The following is a 22,063-nucleotide window of genomic DNA, read 5'->3' as shown; positions in this document are numbered from 1 at the left end:
TGTAGTGGTTAAGAGCGGCAGGACTCTAATCTGGAGAACCAAGTTTGATTCCCCACTCCTCCGCTTGAAGCCAGCTGGGCGACCTTGGTCACAGCTCTCTCAGAGCTCTCTCAGCCCCACCCACCTCACAGGGTGTTTGTTGTGAGGATAATAATGACATACTTTGTAAACTGCTCTGAGCGGGCATTAAGTTATCCTGAAGGGTGGTATATAAATCGAATTTTGTTGTTGTTGTTGTTGTTAGGATTTTTTTTAACATTCACATAATACTATCCCCTGATTGCAATCTTTCCCAAACCGGGGTCAATATGATCTATTTTGAAAGATTGTAGTTAAAGTACGTTTGCATGCTGTGTGGATGGGAAGGTGTGTATTTTTACAGGTCCTGCACACATCAGCATCATTTTCCATACCTCAGTCCCGTCCCGTCCCCCACTCCCAGTCGTTCCCCATCCAGAGGACTTTCAGGCTTTTAAAACAAAATTGACAATTGACATTTTGTTATAGCATTATAATGTTACAGCGACCAATCTAATAAACGCTATGAATCCACAACTTTAATTTTTTTAAAAAAGTAAATCTCTAGCTCTTTTCAATGTCGAATCATGAGGCAATTATGAGGCTACATAATTTCCCTTTAGAAAAAAAGGAAGCAGGGGAATTCAGAGGATCTAGTAGACAGAGCATTCGAATGTAATAATGCTATTATGTCATGTCAATTGCTGATTGTTTTAAAGCCCCTAAAAAGCCTTCTGGTAACCAACTGATAAAATGGTAGCCCTTCGGAGCTCAGGCAAGGACAAGCGTGAAGGCAGAGGCAATGAAAGCCACACAGAGATTTATCACCATGTGTAGCAGCCCAGCAGAAATCACAGAGACACAACCCCTCCACTGAAAGCAGGACGTGTCACATCAAGACTTTATTTCCATTTGTGTCAGCCTGGAAAGGAAATTCTCTTCATTTTGCATTTCGTTTAAGCCTATGATCTGTCTCGTGGTTTTACAATAAGCTTTTGTAATAACTTTAGAAAATGACCTAAAGTTCTTTTAACAGCTTCCTCTTATTCTTTCAAATCTGCTTTCTCGCAAGTGGTAATAAATATTCTCAGCTGCATTGCTATCTCTGCCCTTGTGTCGTGAAATACTCAAGGCCTGGTCTACATAGTAAAAACATGAGGGAGGAAAGAAGTGGCAGACACAGACTGCTTCACTTATGACTGCAGGTGAAGGATTTACTTTTCATGTTACTTTAGCTCCTTCGCGTTTGAAAAAACCCTCACGGGTATAAAACAAGCACAGCAAGGAGTGAGCTAAAATAGAATCTTGCTCCCTGATCTGCTAGATTCTGACATGCAGGGAAGATTTTCTTTTTGAAAAAAAGGTAGGATAGCATTCAGATGTGACATCATAAAGTGGTAGAGTCCATTGTATCACTTCAGGGTTTTAATCACCCCAGCCTGTTGCACATATAGACTACTCCTCAGATGCAGAAATCAAGCAGGGGAAGCTTTTTACACTTTATCTAATTGCCTGAGAAAGCTTCACTGCTAAATTTCCGCATGTCAGGCTTGGCACAAGAGCAGGATGAATGGAAAACAAAAGATGGCAATTTGGAGATAGTTATTTATTTATATGCATTTATTAATTTAATTTATAGTCCGCTCTCCTCGCAAGCGGGCTCAGAGCGGATTTACATCATGTATCATTTGCACCAGTCACTTTAGGATCCCGGAAATGTGAGTTCAAATCTCCTTCCACTCAGCTCTGGGAGTTCACTAGTTAGTGACACGCACTCACACTAACCTCACAGGAACGGAACGAGGATTAAACGAGGGAGGAAGAACAGCATATGCCACCTGAGCTACTTAGAGGAAGGAAGGGCGAGCTGGATAGAATAGATCACCTTTACTTTGGCCACAGCAAGCCATACAACAATGCAAGCTACATCCGACTATCAGTTCCATATAGAGGGGAGAGTAATGAGGGCAGCTGAGGTCAAGGGACAGCAGGTCGCATTAGGCCACCTCCTGAGTTCCTGGCTGTGATAAGACTTGAAGAGGACATGATTGTGTGGCAGGCATATTGAGGTCTTACAAAGACCTCGATGGTTCTAAATTCATAGCCTAAGGGGGTCAGTCCTCTTCAAGTCTTATCACAGCCAGGAACTCAGGAGGTTCTGAGCATGCAATGCTGGCAGAAATCGATGAGGCAGAGGTAGAGAAGGGAACATTCCCTATGAGCAACGGAAGCTAAGTTTTTTTAAAAAAAAATAATGGGAGTAGCCGTCAGGGAAGGTGAAGAGCAGGGTTTAAAAAAAAAAAGGCAGGGAGAGAGATAAAATCCAGACACTTACTGCTATTCGCGTGAGGGACGCCTTTACCGCGCTCCATTTGTCCCGCCGTCTGTCTATAACGATGACGAATCCAATGCTGGCCGCCTCCAGACTGCAAAATATCCGAAGCAGGTATATGGGGTTACATGGAAACAGACGCGTTCCAAGCAACGGTACTGCAGTCAAGCTATGTCCTCTGTGGCAAGCTCCAAGCTCATTATTAGCCAGCAGGGCTGATGCCGATTGCCGAGGAGAGTATGAATACAAGAGAGCTGGAGTGGTGCGTGCCGGAAGATGCAAGCAAAATGTTTCCCCTTTCCTTTTTTTCTGCCTCCCCCCACCCCCCACATCAGGCTAGCGGCTTTAACTAAGGAGGAATATTTTATCCACTCCGTCTTTTGGAGCTGCCCCCCCCCCCAAATCTTGGCAATGCAGGCAGTTTGGGATCACATACGTGCTTCTCGTGCTGAGAAAAAGAGTCTGTTCCCTTAGCGAATGGTGTTTTTCCTGACCAGACTCCCCCCCCTTGATCTCCTACCTCTGTACGGCAGGGAATGAAGAACATGTTTTCCTTCCCCACCTGATGCACCGTCCTACCTCAGAGGCACTGGATGTCCACATCTGGACATAATGCTACAGCACAAGATGTACGTGCATAAAACACAACACGTCAGCCCAAATAACACAGTCAGTTTCCAGATAACAAGGGCACCATTCAGGCCTATGCATACTGGAGTGGGTGCACAAGTTCAAACATTATCCTGATATGGAGATGTCCAGCAGTACAGGTAGGCCTCATGGGCAAAGAAGGAACCCACAAAGCTGCCTTGTCTTGAATTACCAAGGTGTTGGTTCTAACCTATAAAGCCCTAAACGGACTGGGACCAGCATACTTAAGGGACCGTCTCTCCCTGTGTGTACCCCAGAGAGCGCTTCGTTCAACCAGAAAACATCTACTGATGGTCCCTGGCCCTAGGGAGGCTTGGCTGGCCTCTGCCAGGGCCAGGGCCTTTTCGGTCCTGGCCCCAACCTGGTGGAATTCTCTGTCTGAGGACACTCGGGCCTGCCAGGATCTTGTATCATTTAGGAGGGCCTGTAAGACAGAGATGTTCTGCCAGGCATATTGTGGAGGCTAATTTTAGTCCATCAGTGCAGAACCTTCCACCGGTCTCCCTCTATGAGGGGTTATGGAGGGTCCACTGCTGGCTGCCCCAAAAAGGGGTACAGTAATCTCTCTGTCCGCGACTACCTCCCCTTTTTGTATGCTGACGGGCAGGAGTGCAGGACTGCCCTGTCCTGGAATGGTTTTATTGATTGCTGTTTTTATACTGTGATGATTATTTTTAAGTTGTATTTTAATCAATGTTGTACCTCACCCTGAGCCCGTTTGCAGGGAGGGCAGGTTAAAAATATAATAAAAATAAAGAAATACATAAATAAAATAGACTCCATCAAGGACTGCTCTGCTCTGACTGGCAGTGACTCTCCAAGATCTAAAACAGAGTCTTCCACATCACTTACTACCTGGTCTTTTTAACTGGAGGTGCCGTGAATTGAACCTAGAACCTTTGGCATGCAAGTCCTGGGCTCTCTCTATACAACTGTTCCCTCCATCGCACACAGGGAGAAGATCAAGGGTTGAACATTTTCTCGCATCTCGGTATAGCGCTAAACTCACAGAACGAGGGCGTCTTCGTGGCGTGAGTTCTGACGTCATTTCTGAATTTTATGAAAGCCGTGTTTTCTATAACATTTCAATAATTAAATTTTAGCTCCAGCACTATTCTTATGAGTTGTCTATGGGTTATTTCTCACTGGTATTCTTCTCTTTGTCATTATCAACCTACCGCTGAGATTCCAATTAATGGTACAAGCCAAGAGACACTTTCAGATCAACATTATTCACAAACATCTCCAATGGCTGGTGCCCTTGTTCCGTGAGTTTACTTTAGTGCTATGCTGAGATGTGTGAAAACAGCCATTGTCTGGTATATATTGCAAATGCTGTGTCAACAACAATGGGAAAGGCCACACTAGATTAGATGCTGAGATCTCTATTAATGGCTCTCCTTTGTAGTTTTTTCCTCCTTAACAGCAGCCTTGAGGGATCGGAGTGTCGGACTAGAATCTAGGAGGCCCAGGTTTGACTCTTCTCTGTCATGGAAACTGGCTGAGTGGCCTTGGGGCAGTCCCACACACTCTTAACCTAATACACCTCAAAGGATTGTTGTAGAGATAAAATGAAGGAGCAACTCTCAAAGTTGCTTTTTGTTTAAAGCAACATGGTTTCAGGACTGTAATATACACAACCTCTCAACAAAGACATAATCCAACAAAGAGGTTGCATGTCATAGAACCACAGAGTTGGAAGGGGTCTTACAGACCATCTAGTCCAACCCCCTGCCCAATGCAGGAACAGCCTAAAGCATCCCTGACAAGTATTCGTCCAGCTGCTCCTTAAAGACGGCCAATAAGGCGGAACCCACCACATCCCTACACAGCTAATTCCACTGCTGGATTACTCTTAACGTGAAGTTTTTCCTAATGTCCAGCCGGTATCTTCCCTCTCATTATTTTGCAACCCATCCTCTGTTCCCAACAGGAATAGTTTCCATCCCTCAGGGCTGTATCGAGGATCGCCAGCACCCAGGGGCAGCTCTAGGGCTGTTGCCGCCCTCCTGAGCACTCGTGTGCATGCCTCCCTGAGCACCTGGACTGCTCGATGATGTAACTATGTGTGATGTCATCATGCAGTGCACGCCGCTGCGAGCCAGCCGCCCCATTGCCGTGGCAGGCAGCCGGGGCAGTGCACGGGTGGCCTCCCAGCCCTCCTGCTCAGTTGCCCTGTGAGCTGCCCCAACTGCCTGCCGTGCCTGCTGCTCTGTGCGCCGCCCCAGCTGCTGCGCACATCCAGGAGCGTGCATTGGTGGCGGCAGCAGCATGGGGCAACTGAGTGGGAGGGCTAGGAGGCCACCCACTCAGTCGCCCCACGCTGCCACGGCCTCCCAGCCCCTCCGCTCAGCCACCAGCGCTGCCACCACCAGCTCCGCGGCACATGCTCCCGGCCAGCAGCTGTGCCTACAGCCCCCTCTTCATTAGCACTGGGGGCGGGCGACCCCCCTGCCCCTCCGTAGATCCAGCCCTGCCTTCCCTCATCTAAGTGACAGCCTTTTAAATACTTAAAGAGAGCGATCATGTCTCCCCTCAGCCTCCTCTTCTCCAAATGGAACATTACCAGGTTCCTCAGTCTTTCCTCATAGGGTTTGGTTGCCAGGCCCCGGTCATCCTGGTTGCTCTCCTCTGCACCCGTTTCAATTTGTCCACATCCTTTTTGAAGTGAGCCCTCCAGAACTACACACAATACTCCAGGTAGCGCCTGACCAACAGAGGGACAATATATATCCTGTGGGACAATGACATCCTGTGATTTGGGTGTTATGCCTTTGTTGAGACACCCCAAGATTGGATTTGCCTTTTTTGTTGCTGCATCACACTGATTGCTCATATTTAACTTTCTATCCACCTGTACCCCAACAGCTTGTTCACACACACTGCTACCCAGAAGCGTATCCCTCATCCAGTATGCATGCTTTACATTTTTGGTACCCAGGTACAGAACCTGGAACTTATCCATCCCCACTTTTCCAGTGTGTTCAAATCTCATTGAATTCTCTCCCTATCTTCAAGGGTGTTTGCTGCTCCTCCCAGTTTAGTGTCATCTGCAAATTTAATGAGTAATCCTTTAACACCGTCATGCAATCCCTTACGAGACCCCAGAAAAACAACCAGGACAGTGAGCCAAAATTAGCATAGTGTAGCGGTGAGCGTGTTGGACTAGGATCTGAGAGACCCAGGTTCGAATCCCCACTCTGCTATGAAAGTGACTTTGTGCCAGGCACACATTCTCAGCCTAAACTGCCTCACAAGGTTGTTGTGAGGATGAAATGGAGGAGAACAGAAAAATGTTGTAAGGCTTTTGGGTCCCCAATGGGGAGAAAAGCAGGGTATAAACTATAAATAAAATCACATTTCCATGGAACCTGCTATTAAACCTCCAAAGCACATTACTTTGCTTGATATCAATATAGTATTTCCAAGTAGAGATGTGAGCTTTGGGTTTCCGATTTGGATTTCTGATTTGGGTTCTCTCCTCCCCCTTCCATCGAGCAAAAAAAGCGGCAGGGCAGGAAGTTTTCTTGCCGCTTGAGGCTTTCAAACGCCCTGCCGTTTTTTTCAGCTGATGGGTTCCCTCCTCACCCTCCCATTGGGTAAAAAAGGTGGCGGGGTGGAAAGCTTGAAAGCAACACTTATCTTGCTGTTTACAAACCGCAAGAAAAGTGCTGCTTTAAGCTTCGGTGTGCTCTGTAAAGATTCCCGAATCTTAACAGAGCATACCAAAGCATTTAAACACCCGAATGCCGAAGGAGCTTGCCACTTCGGGATTTGGGTTATCCTGAATTGTTTTCCTGCTTCGGGTAAACACGAAGCAGGAAACTCAAATCTTTTTCAGGTGCACACCCTTGTTTCCAAGTCTGTGTTAGACCTGAGAACCTAGAACAGTGTTTCACATGAAGGGTTCCACAGAACTTCGGGTTCCACAGGAAAGTTAAAGAAATCCCAATCAAAGGGCCAAGTATGAAAATTACTAAATACAGAACATATATATCAATATACAAAAATACATGTATTTATTGCAGGACAATATTAAAACTATTACAGGCCCAAATATAGCCTCAATTCAGATTAAAATCATACAAAAAACTCAAACAAAAACCATGAGCGACCCTGACTAAATGTATTTTGGCCACATGGTCTTCTTCAGTGGTCAAGCATAGTTATTATATAGCTGCTGTAGCACAGTGGTTAAGTGGTTCAGCTGTGAATCAGCACTCTACTGGTTCAAATCCCACAACTGCCATGAGCTCAGTAGGTGGCCTTGGGTAAGCCACTCCTCTCAGCCCCAGCTCCTCAGCTGTATTGTGGGGATAATAATAACACTAACTTGTTCACTGCTCTGGGTGGGGCACTAATCTGTCTAGAAGAGCGGCATATAAGCAGTTATTACTGTTGTTGTTGTTGTTATTACATAGTAACTCCAGACAATGCAATAATATGACATTAATTAATAAATATACTTCATATAGGGCCAAGTTAGCATTATGTTCTGATTAATATCAACAACTCAAGGCAGAGATGTGCTTTAAAAGCCTCATTTAGAATCACCTTCTGCCCTAGTCAGGTTAGGGTTCCCAGGTGCCCGCTGGTGGTGGGCAAACTCCCAGGGATTTAACCTCTCGTCCACCGATTGCCCAGCAATCGGCGGGAAGGGGCAAGCGGAAGTGACGTTGTCGCGCCAACCACGGGAGCATTCCCGCATTTTGTTTGGGGCCAATTTGGGCCCCAAACAGGTCAAGTTGGCCTCATGCAGAGCACGGGAGTGCTCGCATGGCCGGCGCAGTGATGTCACTTCACATCAGTGATGTCATCACGTCAGTCCCGCAGCACACGCGCACACAAAGAAGGGCCTTGTGCCCAGCACAAGGTACGTGCTAGGGACTCTACCTTTCCAGCAAGAGGGTAGAGGGACCTGGCAACCCTAAGTCAGGTACGTGTGTCTTGGGTGGTAATTCAATTATGTACCTTCCTATTCTGGTCCAAGAAGAATCAATGCTAAGTGCAGTTTGGAGTAACGTAGTAGTGTGCGGTGGGTATACAGCACTGAATTTTAGGTGGTTCAGAATCTGTGGCATCATATACCAATGAGCTCCCACCGCTCAGAATGCCTTCCCTGGGCACTGCCCCCAAACCTCTAGGAATTTCCCAAGGTGGAGTTGGCAACACCACCACTCTGCCATGAACCTGGCTGGGTGACCTCAGGTCACTCTCTTCGACATAGGGTAAGTTGTGAGGATAAAATACAGGAGGGGATAACAATATGTGCTGCCATTAACTCCTTAGCGAAAGGGCTGGTTAAAAATGAACTGAATAAAAAATCAGAAGGTCTGGGTGGCCATTTGGGGTTGGGAAAATGGTATACTGGGTGAAAGAGTTAAAACCCTGCACATCAGCAACAATCTGAATTGAGCGCCCCGCAGCTACTATTTCCCAACAGAATGCACTGGAAATCCAACCACCCATCTGCTATCTATCCAGTTATTCTATTTTTAACCTTCATACAAGCAGATATCAGGGCAGCGTACATGGTTTGTCTCCTCCCCTTTATTCTCACAAGAACCCTGTAAGGTAGTTTAACCTGAGAGAGAATATTTTATTTATTTATTTCAAATTTGTATTCCGCCCAAGGTCACCCAATGAGCTTTATGGGATAGTTGAACTCAAATCTCCTAGATCCTAGTCCTAGTCAGGCAGTCTGCTTAGGGTTGCTGCTTAGGGCTGCTAGCCCCTATCCCCAGCTGGAATTTCCCTGTAAGTGATGTCACGCCTTTCTAGGAATCACTGAAAACTCTATGGCTTTACTACAGAATTTCAGCCAATTCCTAGAGAGGAATGATGTCACTTCCAGGATTTCTCAGAAGCGACATCATGTTGTCAGACAACACTCATTCATTCCCCCCACCCCGTGGTCTCCCGCTGGTTGCCATGCCAGGCAACCCTAACTTAGCTACGCCACACTGGCTGCCTTCAAGAATCTTGTCTATTATAACCAATAATCTTCTTAGGGTTGTGGACTTACATCACAGCCAGCCAGTTACCAAGTGGTATCTAATCACAACTTGTGCATAAAACCATTTTTCCATACTGTTTGTCTGTATCATCCTGCTGAATATGAGGCGAATTTTGCCACACTTCTGCACTCCCTCAGAAATCTGTGGGACCAACAGAGTGGTCAAGTTCTGAGCAGCAAAGAGAACTATCGAGGTTCTGGTAGGGCAGCAGTCATTTTTTATCGGCATACAGAACTGGATTCGGCCAGCGCACTGAAGATGCTGTTTGCTTCCTTCAGAGAGAAAGACTTCTGACAGGTGAAAATGAAATGAAGACACTCAATCTAAGCACAGTCTGAGGCCGGAAGCCATATTAGTCTGTATAGCAGAACAAAACTGGAGTCCAGTAGCACCTTAAGGAAAAATAAAAAATTTCCAGGATGTCAACTTTTGTGAATCAAAGCTCACTTTCATCAGATACCAATCTAAACACAGTTACTTCTTCCTTTTTCTCATCACTGATCAGGGGACAGCCTGAAGTACGCTACAAGGCCTCTTTCGTTCTCCTCTACACCTCTAGCCAGTGCAAATGGCCGCAATTCAGGATGGAATCAGAAGGTGCGGAATAACAGTCAATCCTCTCTTTGGGCAAACAGTAAGCAATTCAAACACCTGGTTCTTCAGGGCCAAATTACATGCCGTGTAGGATATCGGTGAGCAAATCTCCTGTTGTTTTTATTTTTACTTAAAAATAGCTGCCAGGAGACGGGAGGCTCTGCATTTGATGGCCTTTAACTGCTCGCTTGACCCCTCCTTTGTATCCCTTTAGGGAGAAAACAGAGGAGGATAGACCGGCACAAGGCCAAAATTTAAGTATCCCCTCTGCATGGCTTCTCTGATCCATTTTGGATTCCATGAACGCATGAAGATGCCTTCTACTGAATTAGACCACTGGTCTAATAACAACAACAACAACAACAACATAACAACATTCGATTTATATACCACCCTTCAGGACAACTTAATGCCCACTCAAAGCGGTTTACAAAGTATGCTATTATTATCCCTACAACAAAACACCCTGTGAGGTGGGTGGGGCTGAGAGAGCTCTGAGAGAGCCCTAACTAGCCCAAAGTCACCCAGCTGGCTTCAAGCGGAGGAGTGGGGGATCAAACCCGGTTCTCCAGATTAGAGTCCTGTGCTCTTAACCACTACACCAAAGCTCAATCTTGTCTACTCTCACTGGCAGAAACTCTCCAGGGATTAGAGTCCAGTAGCACCTTTAAGACTAACCAACTTTACTGAAGCATAAGCTTTCGAGAATCACAGTTTTCTTCTCTTCTCTTGCATACATCTGAAGAAGAGAACTGTGATTCTCGAAAGCTTATGCTACAGTAAAGTTAGTTAGTCTTAAAGGTGCTACTGGACTCTTTTCTATTTTTGCTACTACAGACTAACATGGCTAACTCCTCTGGATCTATATCTCCAGGGATTCAGGCAGAGGTCTGTCACATCACCAACTACCCAATGCTTTCCTATGGAGACACTAGAGATGGGATATATAAAAGATTTTCCTTTTGTATTTTGATATAGTACCTATCTGTTAAAAGTTACAGCAGCTAGGTTATATATTAGACTTATTATTTATCTGTTAAAAGTTATAGTGGCTAGGCAGACGTGGCAAAAGTGTGTAATATCGAATATGCAGCAATGATGAAACGAATAATGTAGTTGTAAAACAGATGAGGTATGAAACTTGAAACCTAAAATGTTGAATATAAACGTATCCCAACATAAGCAACCACTATTGTATTTAGACAGTGTCTTTAAAAAATTAATGAAAGGGATGTTGGGAACATGTATTTTCTGTTTTACATATAATTATCTTTGATTCATATTACTATGATATATAAACCCTTTTATTTTATTTTTGTACCCTCTTATAATATCACTTTGTTTTTTCTTAAGATAAAAAGAGAGAGAGGGAGACACGGGGAATTGAACCTGGAACCTTCTGTGTACAAAGCAGATGCCCTGCCACTCAGCCACGGCTCCTTGCCCCTTTAATCTTGACAGCTGCTTTCAGATCAAAACTAAAACATTAGTTATCTCCACTATGTATGAAGCATCTCACTGCCTGGAAAGTATACAGCAGGTCTGCGATCCAAGGTACATACAATAACCATTGCAAGTAATATATAAAATCATCACAACTTCCTACTTTTTCCAGCTACACTAAGGCCTTTTCCACACACTCTTAAAGGGACGGCCCACTCACTGAACGCTAGCAGCTTTCCCCCAGGAATTCAGATGTCTCTGTTTGCAAAATGTTTGCAAGCCATTTGGCTTCCGTTTTTTCGGCATCTTTTCTGGGAATGCACTTTTCGCAGTCACAGAAAAAGTGCTGAAAAAACAGAAGCCAAACAGCCTGCAAACAGAGCCTGCAAACAGAGACATGGACAGTATGCCATGATTATTCTGCGTTCTAAAGGGACTTCCCAACTCTCAAATGCAACGTTTGTAGCTTCACAGCCCAGATGTCTTATATATGCCTCCATCACCTTGGCTTCCTGCGACACTAGAATTTGTGTTCAGTATAGCAACTCACTAACCCAAGACAAGGTGACTCCTATAATTCCGGTCTCTCATACCTCAGAACTGGTTTAACTTTGCCAAGTTTAATAAGCCTTTCTCTGAAATGGCATCGCATGAACTGATGCTCAGGACACCAGTGAAATAAACAGTATTCAAACCTTGAAAAACATTCCCAGTATTGCTCACAGACATACAGTAAGTCTATGCAAGTTATAAAGGGGGTGGGTGGGGTGGAGAGTGCTGTCAAGTCATAGCTGACTTATGGCGACCCCTGGTGGGGTTTTCATGGCAAGAGACTAACAGAGGTGGCTTTGCCATTGCCTGCCTCTGCAACCCTGGTCTTCGTTGGAGGTCTCCCATCCAATTACTAACCAGGGCTGACCCTGCTTAGCTTCTGAGATCTGATGAGATCAGGCTCTCCTGGGCTATCCAGGTCAGGGCATAAGGGAGGGGAGGCAACACTTTTGTAACAAATATTATGGCTCAGGGGAGTACACTAAGTCTACTTGTCAAAATAGTGGTATACTTCTGGTGGCTAATAGCGAGCAAAAGAGTAAAAGCAACATTCCAAATCTGTCAACTGTGATGGAAGAAGAAGAACACTAGCCAGTGAAAATGATACAGAAATCACTTTAACAGTGATCTCCATAGAGGCTATCCGATGAAAACCACACAAGCTAAACCGCATACTTCTATTGCATCAGCATCAGTTTATGAAATCCAAGAAGTAGTTAAATTATCCGTACAATAGTGAATATCCATAATCAGCTACAGTCTTAGGACACAAGAATACATTACTCGTAACAAGGAGCTGCTGCCAAAAATGGCATCCCTGCGTCCTCTCCTCTACATTGCACAGGAAACATTCCCCAATCCCCTTCAAGCAAGCATCCAATAAGGGTTTGTATGTGTGTAGAAAACATAATGATATTATATGGCGGGATGGTGGCTCATTGGTAGAGCATCTGCTTGACCTGCAGAAGGTCCCAGGTTCAATCCCATGCATCTCCAGATGTTGTGAAAGACCTCTTCCAGAGACTCTGGATAGTTGCTGCCGGACTGAGTAGACAATATTGACCCTGATGAACCAAAAGATCAGATACTATATAAGGTAGCTTCATGTGTATGACACAGAGCAAGTGATCTTCCATATTACAGTGGAGAACTTGACGCAGGGATACCATTTTTTAGCAGCAGCCTTGAGTCACACATTACATGCATTTACATCACAGATCCAAGCAGGTGACACTTTGTTGCTCCACAGCAGATACAGGAGAGTTCAAGGTCACACCCAACCTCTTCACAAATCTATCACAGAAACAGCAATAAAACCAAGCAGACGAAAACAACAGATCAGCACTGAAAATCAATGTATCAGGGTTCACACCCGTCAAAGTCCCTCTGGAAAAGAGCATCCTCCAGAAGGGCCACAATGCAGGGACTGCCTCTTCATTTATTGCAAATAATTTGTTAGCCCCTCTCTTTATTAAAACTGCATGAGGTGGTTAGTAGCACAGTGGGACTGAGGTTTGGCCTGAAAGGGACTGAAACGGGGACCTTTGCCAAAAGAAAGTTAATGTCTGTGGGTAGGGGGATTCATGCAGAACTTTACGGAATGGACAAAGGCTGGGGGAACAGGGCCTGCTCCTCTCTACATCTGCCCAGGCTCTTGTCCACCAGATGAGCCAATGTGGCTCAGGATGAAACTCGTTCTTCTGCAGGCAGGAGAAAAATTGGGGGAAGGAATAGTCAGCATCCAGAAGTAACAACAGCCCGTTGCTGGCAACACTCTAGCTTTGGGGAAAAGCTCCATGGTTTAACCACAGAGTTTTGGCCAAGTGCTAGAGCATTGCTGGCAATGTGTTGCCGTTAATTCCAGTCATGCTAGAAGTAACAGGAGTGCATTGGCAACAATGTTATTGCATTGCCAGCAAGCTCCCCCCCGCCCACCATCCACACATTGTAGTTTCCTGCCAGTTGTCAGCCTCACGCTTGCTCTATTCTGACCTATTTAGTTATTAAAAATAATGATTGCTTACCTGGGAATGCTAGTTAAATACGTCACCACGTTCAGAAAATCCTCATCGGGGATCTCGCTGAAACCTGCATACTCTGGGAAGGTGATAATCGGAGCACCGTCTTTTCCTCTTCCTCCTGCAAGAGAAATTGGCTTTCAGCAGGCTAAAAATACTTCACAGATCACAGAAGCAAGGTGTGAGAAGAGCCTTTCCTCAAGGGAAAACCTCTTTTGCAGTGGTTGTTGGGGGTTTTCCGGGCTGTATTGCCGTGGTCTTGGCATTGTAGTTCCTGACGTTTCGCCAGCAGCTGTGGCTGGCATCTTCAGAGGTGTAGCACCAAAAGACAGAGATCTCTCAGTGTCTGAGAGATCTCTGTCTTTTGGTGCTACACCTCTGAAGATGCCAGCCACAGCTGCTGGCGAAACGTCAGGAACTACAATGCCAAGACCACGGCAATACAGCCCGGAAAACCCCCAACAACCATCGTTCTCCGGCCGTGAAAGCCTTCGACAATACATCACTCTTTTGCAGTGTTGGAACCCAAAACAGAAACAACGCAGAGTAATTTCTTTAAGCAACCAAGAATTCTTCGGATTATTTATCATTCTGCGGTTAGACCCTGAAGAGTTCTACCTGAGGGACAGTTTATCCCTGCTCCAGGGACGTTACAATATTAATTCTGACCACAGGAAGCCAAAGGTTATAAAAGTTAAACCATGTTTTATATAGTGGTTAGAATGGCAAATTGGGACTGGGGGACACAATGTTCAAATCCCTACTCCGCTACAAAGCTCACCAGATAACTTTGGGCTGCAGACCATCTCTCAGACTAACCCTACCTCACATGATTGTTGTAAAGAAGGAAGAACCACGTATAGCACCACATTCTCACTGAAGAAAAGGTGGGATAAAAAAGAACAGATGGATAGCCGCATGAACCTTGGTTTCATTTCCGTAGCGGGACGAGGACTGTTTGCTTCGGAAATTAAAAGATTTATAGATTGCGACTGTTCCCAAGGCAGTTTACAATACAAAACGGCAATTAAAACAATCCAACCATAGAATAAAACCAGCTCAGGGCAACCACTTAAAAAAAAAAAAACCAGACGTCCCTGAAAAGGCTAGAATGAGAGTGAAACAATAAAACCGGCAGAGCAACAAAGCAGCCTATAAATAAAACCCAAAACAGTACACAATCATTCCGACATTCTGAATTTCTGCAGGAAAAGCTGCACTGGGAGGTGCCACTTCAGAGCGCTGAAATCGTAGCTCATGAACCCATGCCACTTTCCCACTCAAAACGTCCCCCTCCTAAAGTGGTTTGTATATCTTCCTAATGGAAATGAAAGAAAATGATGGGGTGGAGAAATGTAAAAGACTATGGATACAGAATTTAGGTAATGATAGTCAGGGGCGGCGGGCCTATTGAGGCCAGGTAGGCGGTGGCCGCAGGCGCGGGGTGCCGGAGGGAGCGCCGGAGGAGGCTCAGTGGGTGGGAGCGCGTGCCACAAAGCACCAGCTTCCTATCCCTCCCACCCTGCGCCGCTGCCGCCACCAGCACAAGCCCCTGGCCAGGCGCAGCCACCGCGGGCAGGCATCATTGGCGGCACAAGCAACCGAGCGGGAGAGCTCGGAGGCCGCCCGCCGCAGCAATCGGGCCGGCAGCGGCGCGTGCGTTCCTGTGATAACGTCATGCGTGATGTCATCACGCAGGCCGGTGCGCGCGCGCACTCGTGCGCACGTGGAGGCGCCCAGCCGGCCGGCTGCGAGCGAGGTAAACCCTTGCTCCGCCCCTGATGATAGTGACCAAGTATAGTGGGATAAGATATGGAAAGTAAATGTTAAAATAACTAAATCTGCTGTGTTTAAAGAGAATTTATATAAGACGTTTCATAGATGGTATCTAATGCCAGTTAGACTGGCTAAAATGTTTAAAAATATGTCAAATAAGTGTTGGAAATGTAAAGAAGGTATAGGGACATTTTTCCATATGTGGTGGTCCTGCAAAGAAGTACATAGATATTGGGTAATGGTACATAAGTTATTACAAAATATCATACAGATAACAATTCCTTTGAAACCAGAGATTTTTTTATTAAACTGTATGTCGGATATGAAGAGAGAGCAAGAACACTTAGTAATCCATATAGTTACTGCGGCTAGAATCTTATTAGCAACCTATTGGAAACAACAAAGAGTCCCCCAACAAGAGGAATTAATAACGAAGGTAATGGAGACGGCGGAAATGGATAAATTAACACTGTTAATGAAAGGGCAAGTGGAAGAAGATTTTTCTGTACCACAGGAACCCTTCTACAAACGGATGACAAACAACAATAACCAGTAAACATAAATATGATACGAAGATTAACTGTATAATGACATGATAAAGCTCACAATTGATGTAATAAGGTGGAATATCAGAGAGAAAAGACATAGATAATAGATATCGACAAGTAAAATGATAACGGTCTCATGTTTGTATATATGTGTTGGAAAACAATAAAAAATATTAATTTTTTTTAAAAGTGGGTTTTCGGGGCCACCAAGGGTGCAATTACAAGCATTTGCATGTACAACCAAGGCAAAGATTTCGCAGAAAATATGGGCTGCAGGTAAGAGAGATGCCTAGCAAGTGAGAATGGGAAGTCCTTCAAGAGAGCAGAAGATCTTAGACGGTTCAGAATCTTTCTTCCTAAGAGCCAAGTTACAAGTGACGCCTGACACAGGTTGGACTCTTGCCAGCTTCCCTCAAGTTTTGATGGGAAATGTAGGCATCCTGGTCTTGCAGCTGTAATGGAGAGCCAAGCTGTAAAACCAGGACGCCTACATTTCCCATCAAAACTTGAGGGAAGCTGACAAGCGTCCAACGTTCAGTTCAGCTCAGCTCTTCAGGGGGCTGCAGAGGGAAGCGGGCTGACACTCAAGCCTCTGCCCTCCTCCACTGGGTCTCCCTTTAACACAAGAGCATCTGTTCTTTCTGCTGGCAATCATCAACATGTGCAGAAATAAGCGGAGGTTTTCCTGTCTGCTACACCAAATCAAATTCTTCCACTGGGGTTTTTGGACGATAATAATATACGTGCGTATAATCAGGAAGTGAGACTCATGTGCACATGCTAATGAGACCGAGGGTTGCCAGTTTGCAACCTGGAGATCCCCCCCCCCTAGTTTTTAAAACCACTACGGAACTGGGAGCCAAGAGAGTTACCATTCCTCCCACCTGAATCCAGCCTCCAGTTTCTCTAGCCATCAGCCTGCATTATCAGCCTCCTGGGCCCTGGGAAGGATTAAAGGACAGGCAAGAAACGGGATCCTGTGGCAATCCCGTACTCCTAATTCTGCAGCAGCTTTCAAGGTCAAGGAGGAATCTCTGGGTTGCCACAGGATAATCTAACTTTAATTAAAATATTTATATCTTGCACTCTCCGCTTGAGCAGCTCTTGGGGAGCTCCCAATGAGTCATAAAAACAACGCTCGCCCCGCATCCAACCACACGTGCACAAAGATGTGCAGTTTTCCTGCATCCCTCGAACATAGATGTGGATGGTTGGACTTCGCTAAGATCTTGTCAACATTCGTGGGCCACAGTAATTGAAATCCATCCAAAGAACCGGGACTAATCTGAGTTCTGGTAACAATTGGACTTTTTCTTGCAGAAGTTGCAGCATCTAGGCAGACACAAATGTTCTTAGAAGCGATACGTCTAGCAGGCAAGTCATGGCAAGCGTCATCTGTAAGGGGCTTTAGTGAAAAGCTCAAGTCGGAAAAGTTCTCCTGGATGCTTTTGTGCCGACAGAGAGGAACAAACACTGTGCTGCCAGCACTACTACATAGCAAGCCGGAACATGCGCTCCATCCAGCCCAGTGCTCTTTGACTTTTACTTGACAATAAGGGGTGGAGGTGCCATGCGCACAAGTGGTGCAAAATTCTAAGATACAAATTTGACAGCAACACTCAGAACTATCCACACCTGCACACATAAGAGGATCTTTGTTGTCTTTGAGGCTACAGATGAAAGACAAGTGTTTTAAAATGGAAGAGCCAGATTAAGGTCCAGTAGCAATTTAAAGACCAGCTAGACTTCAGCTTTTGAGAGTCAGAGCTCCATTTGTCAGAAACTGGTTCTACCCACCACCACCTTGGGTCGCCCCCCACCCTGCCACCATCTCTACCTCCTCTTCTCCCCCCTTCATCATCTTGGTCCCCCCCCCTCCATGTTGACTCTTGAAAGCTCATAATCTGAAATCTAGTTGGTTTTTAATTTGCTAGTCGACCTGAATCTTGCAACCTTCTACTACAGACCAACACAGCTACCCACCTGACACCGTTTTCAAATACTACAGCAGGGCCATTAGACCCTATGGTCACTATGCATCTGACGAAGAGAGCTGTGGTTCTCGAAAGCTTATGCTACAATAAACTTGGTTAGTCTTAAAGGTGCTACTGGACTCTTTACTATTTTGCGACTACAAACTAAAACGGCTGACTCCTCAGGATCTATGGCAATTGCTGGTATGGTTCTAAAGAAAAAGATTAGAACCATATGTGTTGACTATGTGACAGGGCAGGGCACACGTCTCTGGGAAATTGTCAAAGGAGGGGGGTGAAGCACTGATTTAACTTTTAAGGGTGAAGTTTTTTCCCTGCTCTTTGGTAAAACAGGGATTTGTCTCATATCTGGTACTGTGATCTTAAACTAGTTAATCAGGGCAAAGGCAGGTTTTGCACGTTATTGCAAGTCTTTTTCTTCACCCATGAGAATGTCTACTAAATATTTGGGACATAATAAAAATGGTATGCATGATGGCGCTGAAATGCTCTGAAGAGGTAAAATTTTAGGAATCCTATTGGCTCTCAAAGCTTTGTTTTAGTGAGGAATTGTCTAGATTAATTCATGTATGTGACATAAATGCTCAGAAACAACTCTATTCAAAGTATGCCAACATGTTTAACTTTGAATGTTCTATTTTTCTAAAACAAAAAAATGGCAGGCAGTGCAAAATAAGGTTGCATTTCCTGCAATCCATTTCTTTTCAGAAACTCAGAATTAATTTTTAGCCCTTGAATATTGCTTATTGCTAATTTTTCAAAGTCCATTAGTTTCCTCAGCGTTCTCTCCTTCTGTAGAACAGACTGCCTTCATTTGCATATACAATTAATGTCCAAACCCGCTGTCACTCGAAGTCACACCGTTATGCTTGTCCTACACTGGGGAAATGTTTCATAGTGGGAAAAAGTATGAAAACTCAGAATGACTGGACAGCCCCTGCTGGGCATATGCATACGGGGGAACTGCAATTGGCTGCGGCTACCCAACATGTGTGCACCATGTCCAGCATAAGTTCAACACAAAGTATATTCAAAATAATCCATCCATGCTATTAAAAATCAATCTGGTTTTGCAAGAAGGCAGTAGGGCAAGCTGAGGGTCACAAAAGCTGTATGTTTAGACCAATGCCCGCACTAGAAACCTTGGAGCCTTGAGAGCCAGTTTGGTGTAGTGGTTAAGAGCACGGGACTCTAATCTGGAGCACCGGGTTTGATTCCCCACTCCTCCACTTGAAGCCAGCTGGGTGACCTTGGGTCAGTCACAGCTCTCCGGAGCTCTCTCAGACCCACCCACCTTGCAGGGTGATTGTTGTTGTGGGCATACTTTGTAAACCACTCTGAGTGGGTGTTAAGTTGTCCTGAAGGGCGGTATATAAATCAAATGCTGTTATTGTTTTTATTATTATTATTATTATTGCCAACATACAGGCAACTACTGCTTATGACTATCTTGATAATTGCTTGACAATGCACCCTACGTAGAAGTAGCAAAATGTTAACATTAGAAACAGACATCAATGCAATGTTTATATGGCAAAGGAATGTCTTTGATCCTTGGTAGGGAATTGGCGACACCTTGTGGCTACGACTGGTAGTTCAACAAACAATGTTCAAGGAGATCAGTCAGAGACTTATAATATAATTGTGCTGTTGGCCCCACAATTAGGGTTGCCAATGAGTAGGGGAATTCCTGAAGATTTGGTGGTGGACCTTATGGAGAGCAGGATTTGGGGAGGGAAGGCAGCTCAGCAAGGTTGTAATGCCATAGAGTCCTTCCTCGGAAGGTGTCATTTTCTCCAGAGGAACTAGGGTTGCCAGTTCCAGTTTGGGAAATTCCTGGAGATTTGGAGGGGGGGACCCTGGGGGGTTTGGGGAGGGGAGGGACCTTGGCGGGGTATAATGCCATAGAGTCCACCCTCCAAACCAGCCATTTCCTCCAGGGGAACTGATCTCTGTCACCAGGAGATCAGTTGCAATTCCAGGAGATCACCAGCTACCAGCTGGAGGTTGGCAAACCTAAAAGAAGCTGCCCTCTGTAGTTTGGAAATAAGTTGTAATTCCAAGAGAATCTCAGGACCCATCTGAAGGTTGGCAACCATACCCGCAGTAATTTTTTTTAAAAGTGAAGAATAATGTGATATCTTTATTAAAATCAAACAACTGTGCACAATTCTGGAAGTTCTGAGTCACTCTGGGCACAAGCGTATCTAGGGTTCATTTTTTCCACACAGGTTAACTGCCCCAAGTTCAATACTGTCAGGAAGCGGGTTTTTCCCCTGTGTCTCCACAGCATTGTGGAGAATTCATGCTTCTCCCAGGGTTCCCCCAACTCTTCTCCAATCTTTCTCAAACCTGCTTTAAAGATTTGGAAAAACTTAAGACAAATGTTGTGTGGGTGCAGAAAGTTCAGATTTTCCATTGCAACCATTTCATCCCAGTGCCACTGGGGAGGGTGTTTTGTTTTCAATTGAAAATCATTATATTGTTATAACAATATAACAACGTGTGCAATAGGTTTTCTGAATTGCCACCTTTCATTCTTAAAAGCTGCAGAACTATAAGAGGAAAAACATGGCCATTTCCACACGGCTTACCTTTGCTCGGAATGACCCAGAACATCACGCAAAAAACACAGAAGATCGCGTTTTCTTGCACTAGATTTGCGCAACTTCGCGCAACTCCAGCGTGAGAAAACGCGATCTTCCGTGGTTTTTGCATGATGTTCCAGGTCGTTCCGAGCAAAGGTAAGCCATGTGGAAACGGCCCGTTCATTCGTTCGTTCGTTCGTTCGTTCGTTCGTTCGTTCGTTCGTTCCTTCCTTCCTTCCTTCCTTCCTTCCTTCCTTCCTTCCTTCCTTCCTTTACTGTCCACCCCTCTCACTGAGAACCAAGGCAGATTACACAGAGCAAATCAACATGACCAACACCTACGATATTCAATGAACAAAAACAAGAGGGTCTGGATTGCAGAAATCTTAAAACAAGCATGAATTTGAACATGGAGATGAAACATTGCTGAAACAAAGCATAAAGCACTTAAATATGATATCTTTAATGATGCAGAAACAACATGGAAACTACCAAGTAGGAGCATATCGACATCAAGAGACAGCACCCAGTAGAATAGCCTGCAGAGTGCAGCCCCCCACAGCCCAACGCTGGCCAGGTATGGCAGGGTTCTGCACGGTCCAGCAGGCTTCTACTCAGCCCAGCAGAGCTCCACCCGGCCCATCACTGTTGCCTTCCTCTGCTGCCAGCCTCCTCTCTGTGTCTCAGAGTGTCTCTAAACGAGACAACATATACACAGAGGCTCAAGTGAAGAGAGGCGCAATGATAACCGGGAAGATGAGTTCTAAAAAGAGGGATTGGAAGGCTTTGTCAATTTCCCCTCTCTACAGAGGTGGCAAAGAAGATCCCTCCCCTTTTGGGAGTAAAGGAGGAAATAAATAAATCCCGCAATCTCCGCTGGATCTGTAGAGAGGGAAATTGACAAAGCCTTCCAATCCGTCTTTTTAGAACTCATCTTCCCAGCTAGCATTGCACTTCTCTTCACTTGAGCCTCTGCATGTACTTTGTCTCATTTAGAGAGACTCTCAGAGCGGCAGCGGATGGGAGACCTCAGTGGGTCCTGCTATTCCGGCGCAGTCTGGATGCTTCCCTCAACTTGGTCATGTTCTCTTCTCCCCAGCCTGCAGGAGCATGCCGAAGCCCCTTGGGCCTCACAGGGCTGCTCTGGTGTGCACTTCAAGGGCAGGCACCTAACTGGCACCTGCACACAAAGCCCGCTGTTGTTTTTTGAGATGGGTTAAGTCCCCCTCCCCCATACATCTTTCTAAGTTTTTAGATTTCTTCGCAATCCTGGGGGATTCCTCAGGGCCGTAGAAGCCCTTGTTGTGTTGTGGCCCCGATCCTCAGATATAAGCATCCACAGTGGCCTGGGCCACTTCAGAATTAGATATATGAAGTGATACATATTGTTATAACCAGAGGCCATTTCGTAGAAATTGTCAATTTTTAAAACTAAAAATAACCCAGAGGAGGAGCGAACGGTTGCTACTGGGGGACTGGGGCAGAGAAAATGGTTGCCATGTGGTCAGGAATACCCGAACTTGCCCATTCAC

At 45.3% G+C, this 22,063-nt stretch overlaps 1 protein-coding gene across 1 annotated transcript in view; it reads right to left on the bottom strand.

Annotated features, from left to right (window-relative positions):
• MCF2L2 (MCF.2 cell line derived transforming sequence-like 2) overlaps positions 1-22,063 on the bottom strand; it is a 272,166-nt gene that overhangs the window by 222,805 nt on the left and 27,298 nt on the right. The window contains exons 2-3 of the mRNA XM_054982756.1: positions 13,632-13,762; positions 2,354-2,444 (exon numbers count right to left, since the gene is read on the bottom strand). Coding sequence (XP_054838731.1) covers positions 2,354-2,444; positions 13,632-13,762 — 222 coding nt within the window. The remainder of the gene's footprint in view (positions 1-2,353; positions 2,445-13,631; positions 13,763-22,063) is intronic.

Source organism: Eublepharis macularius, chromosome 6 (assembly GCF_028583425.1).
Source record: "Eublepharis macularius isolate TG4126 chromosome 6, MPM_Emac_v1.0, whole genome shotgun sequence".
Lineage (NCBI taxonomy): Eukaryota > Metazoa > Chordata > Lepidosauria > Squamata > Eublepharidae > Eublepharis > Eublepharis macularius.
Note: the sequence above shows the minus strand (reverse complement) of the source record. Positions and strands in the feature narration are given on the sequence as shown.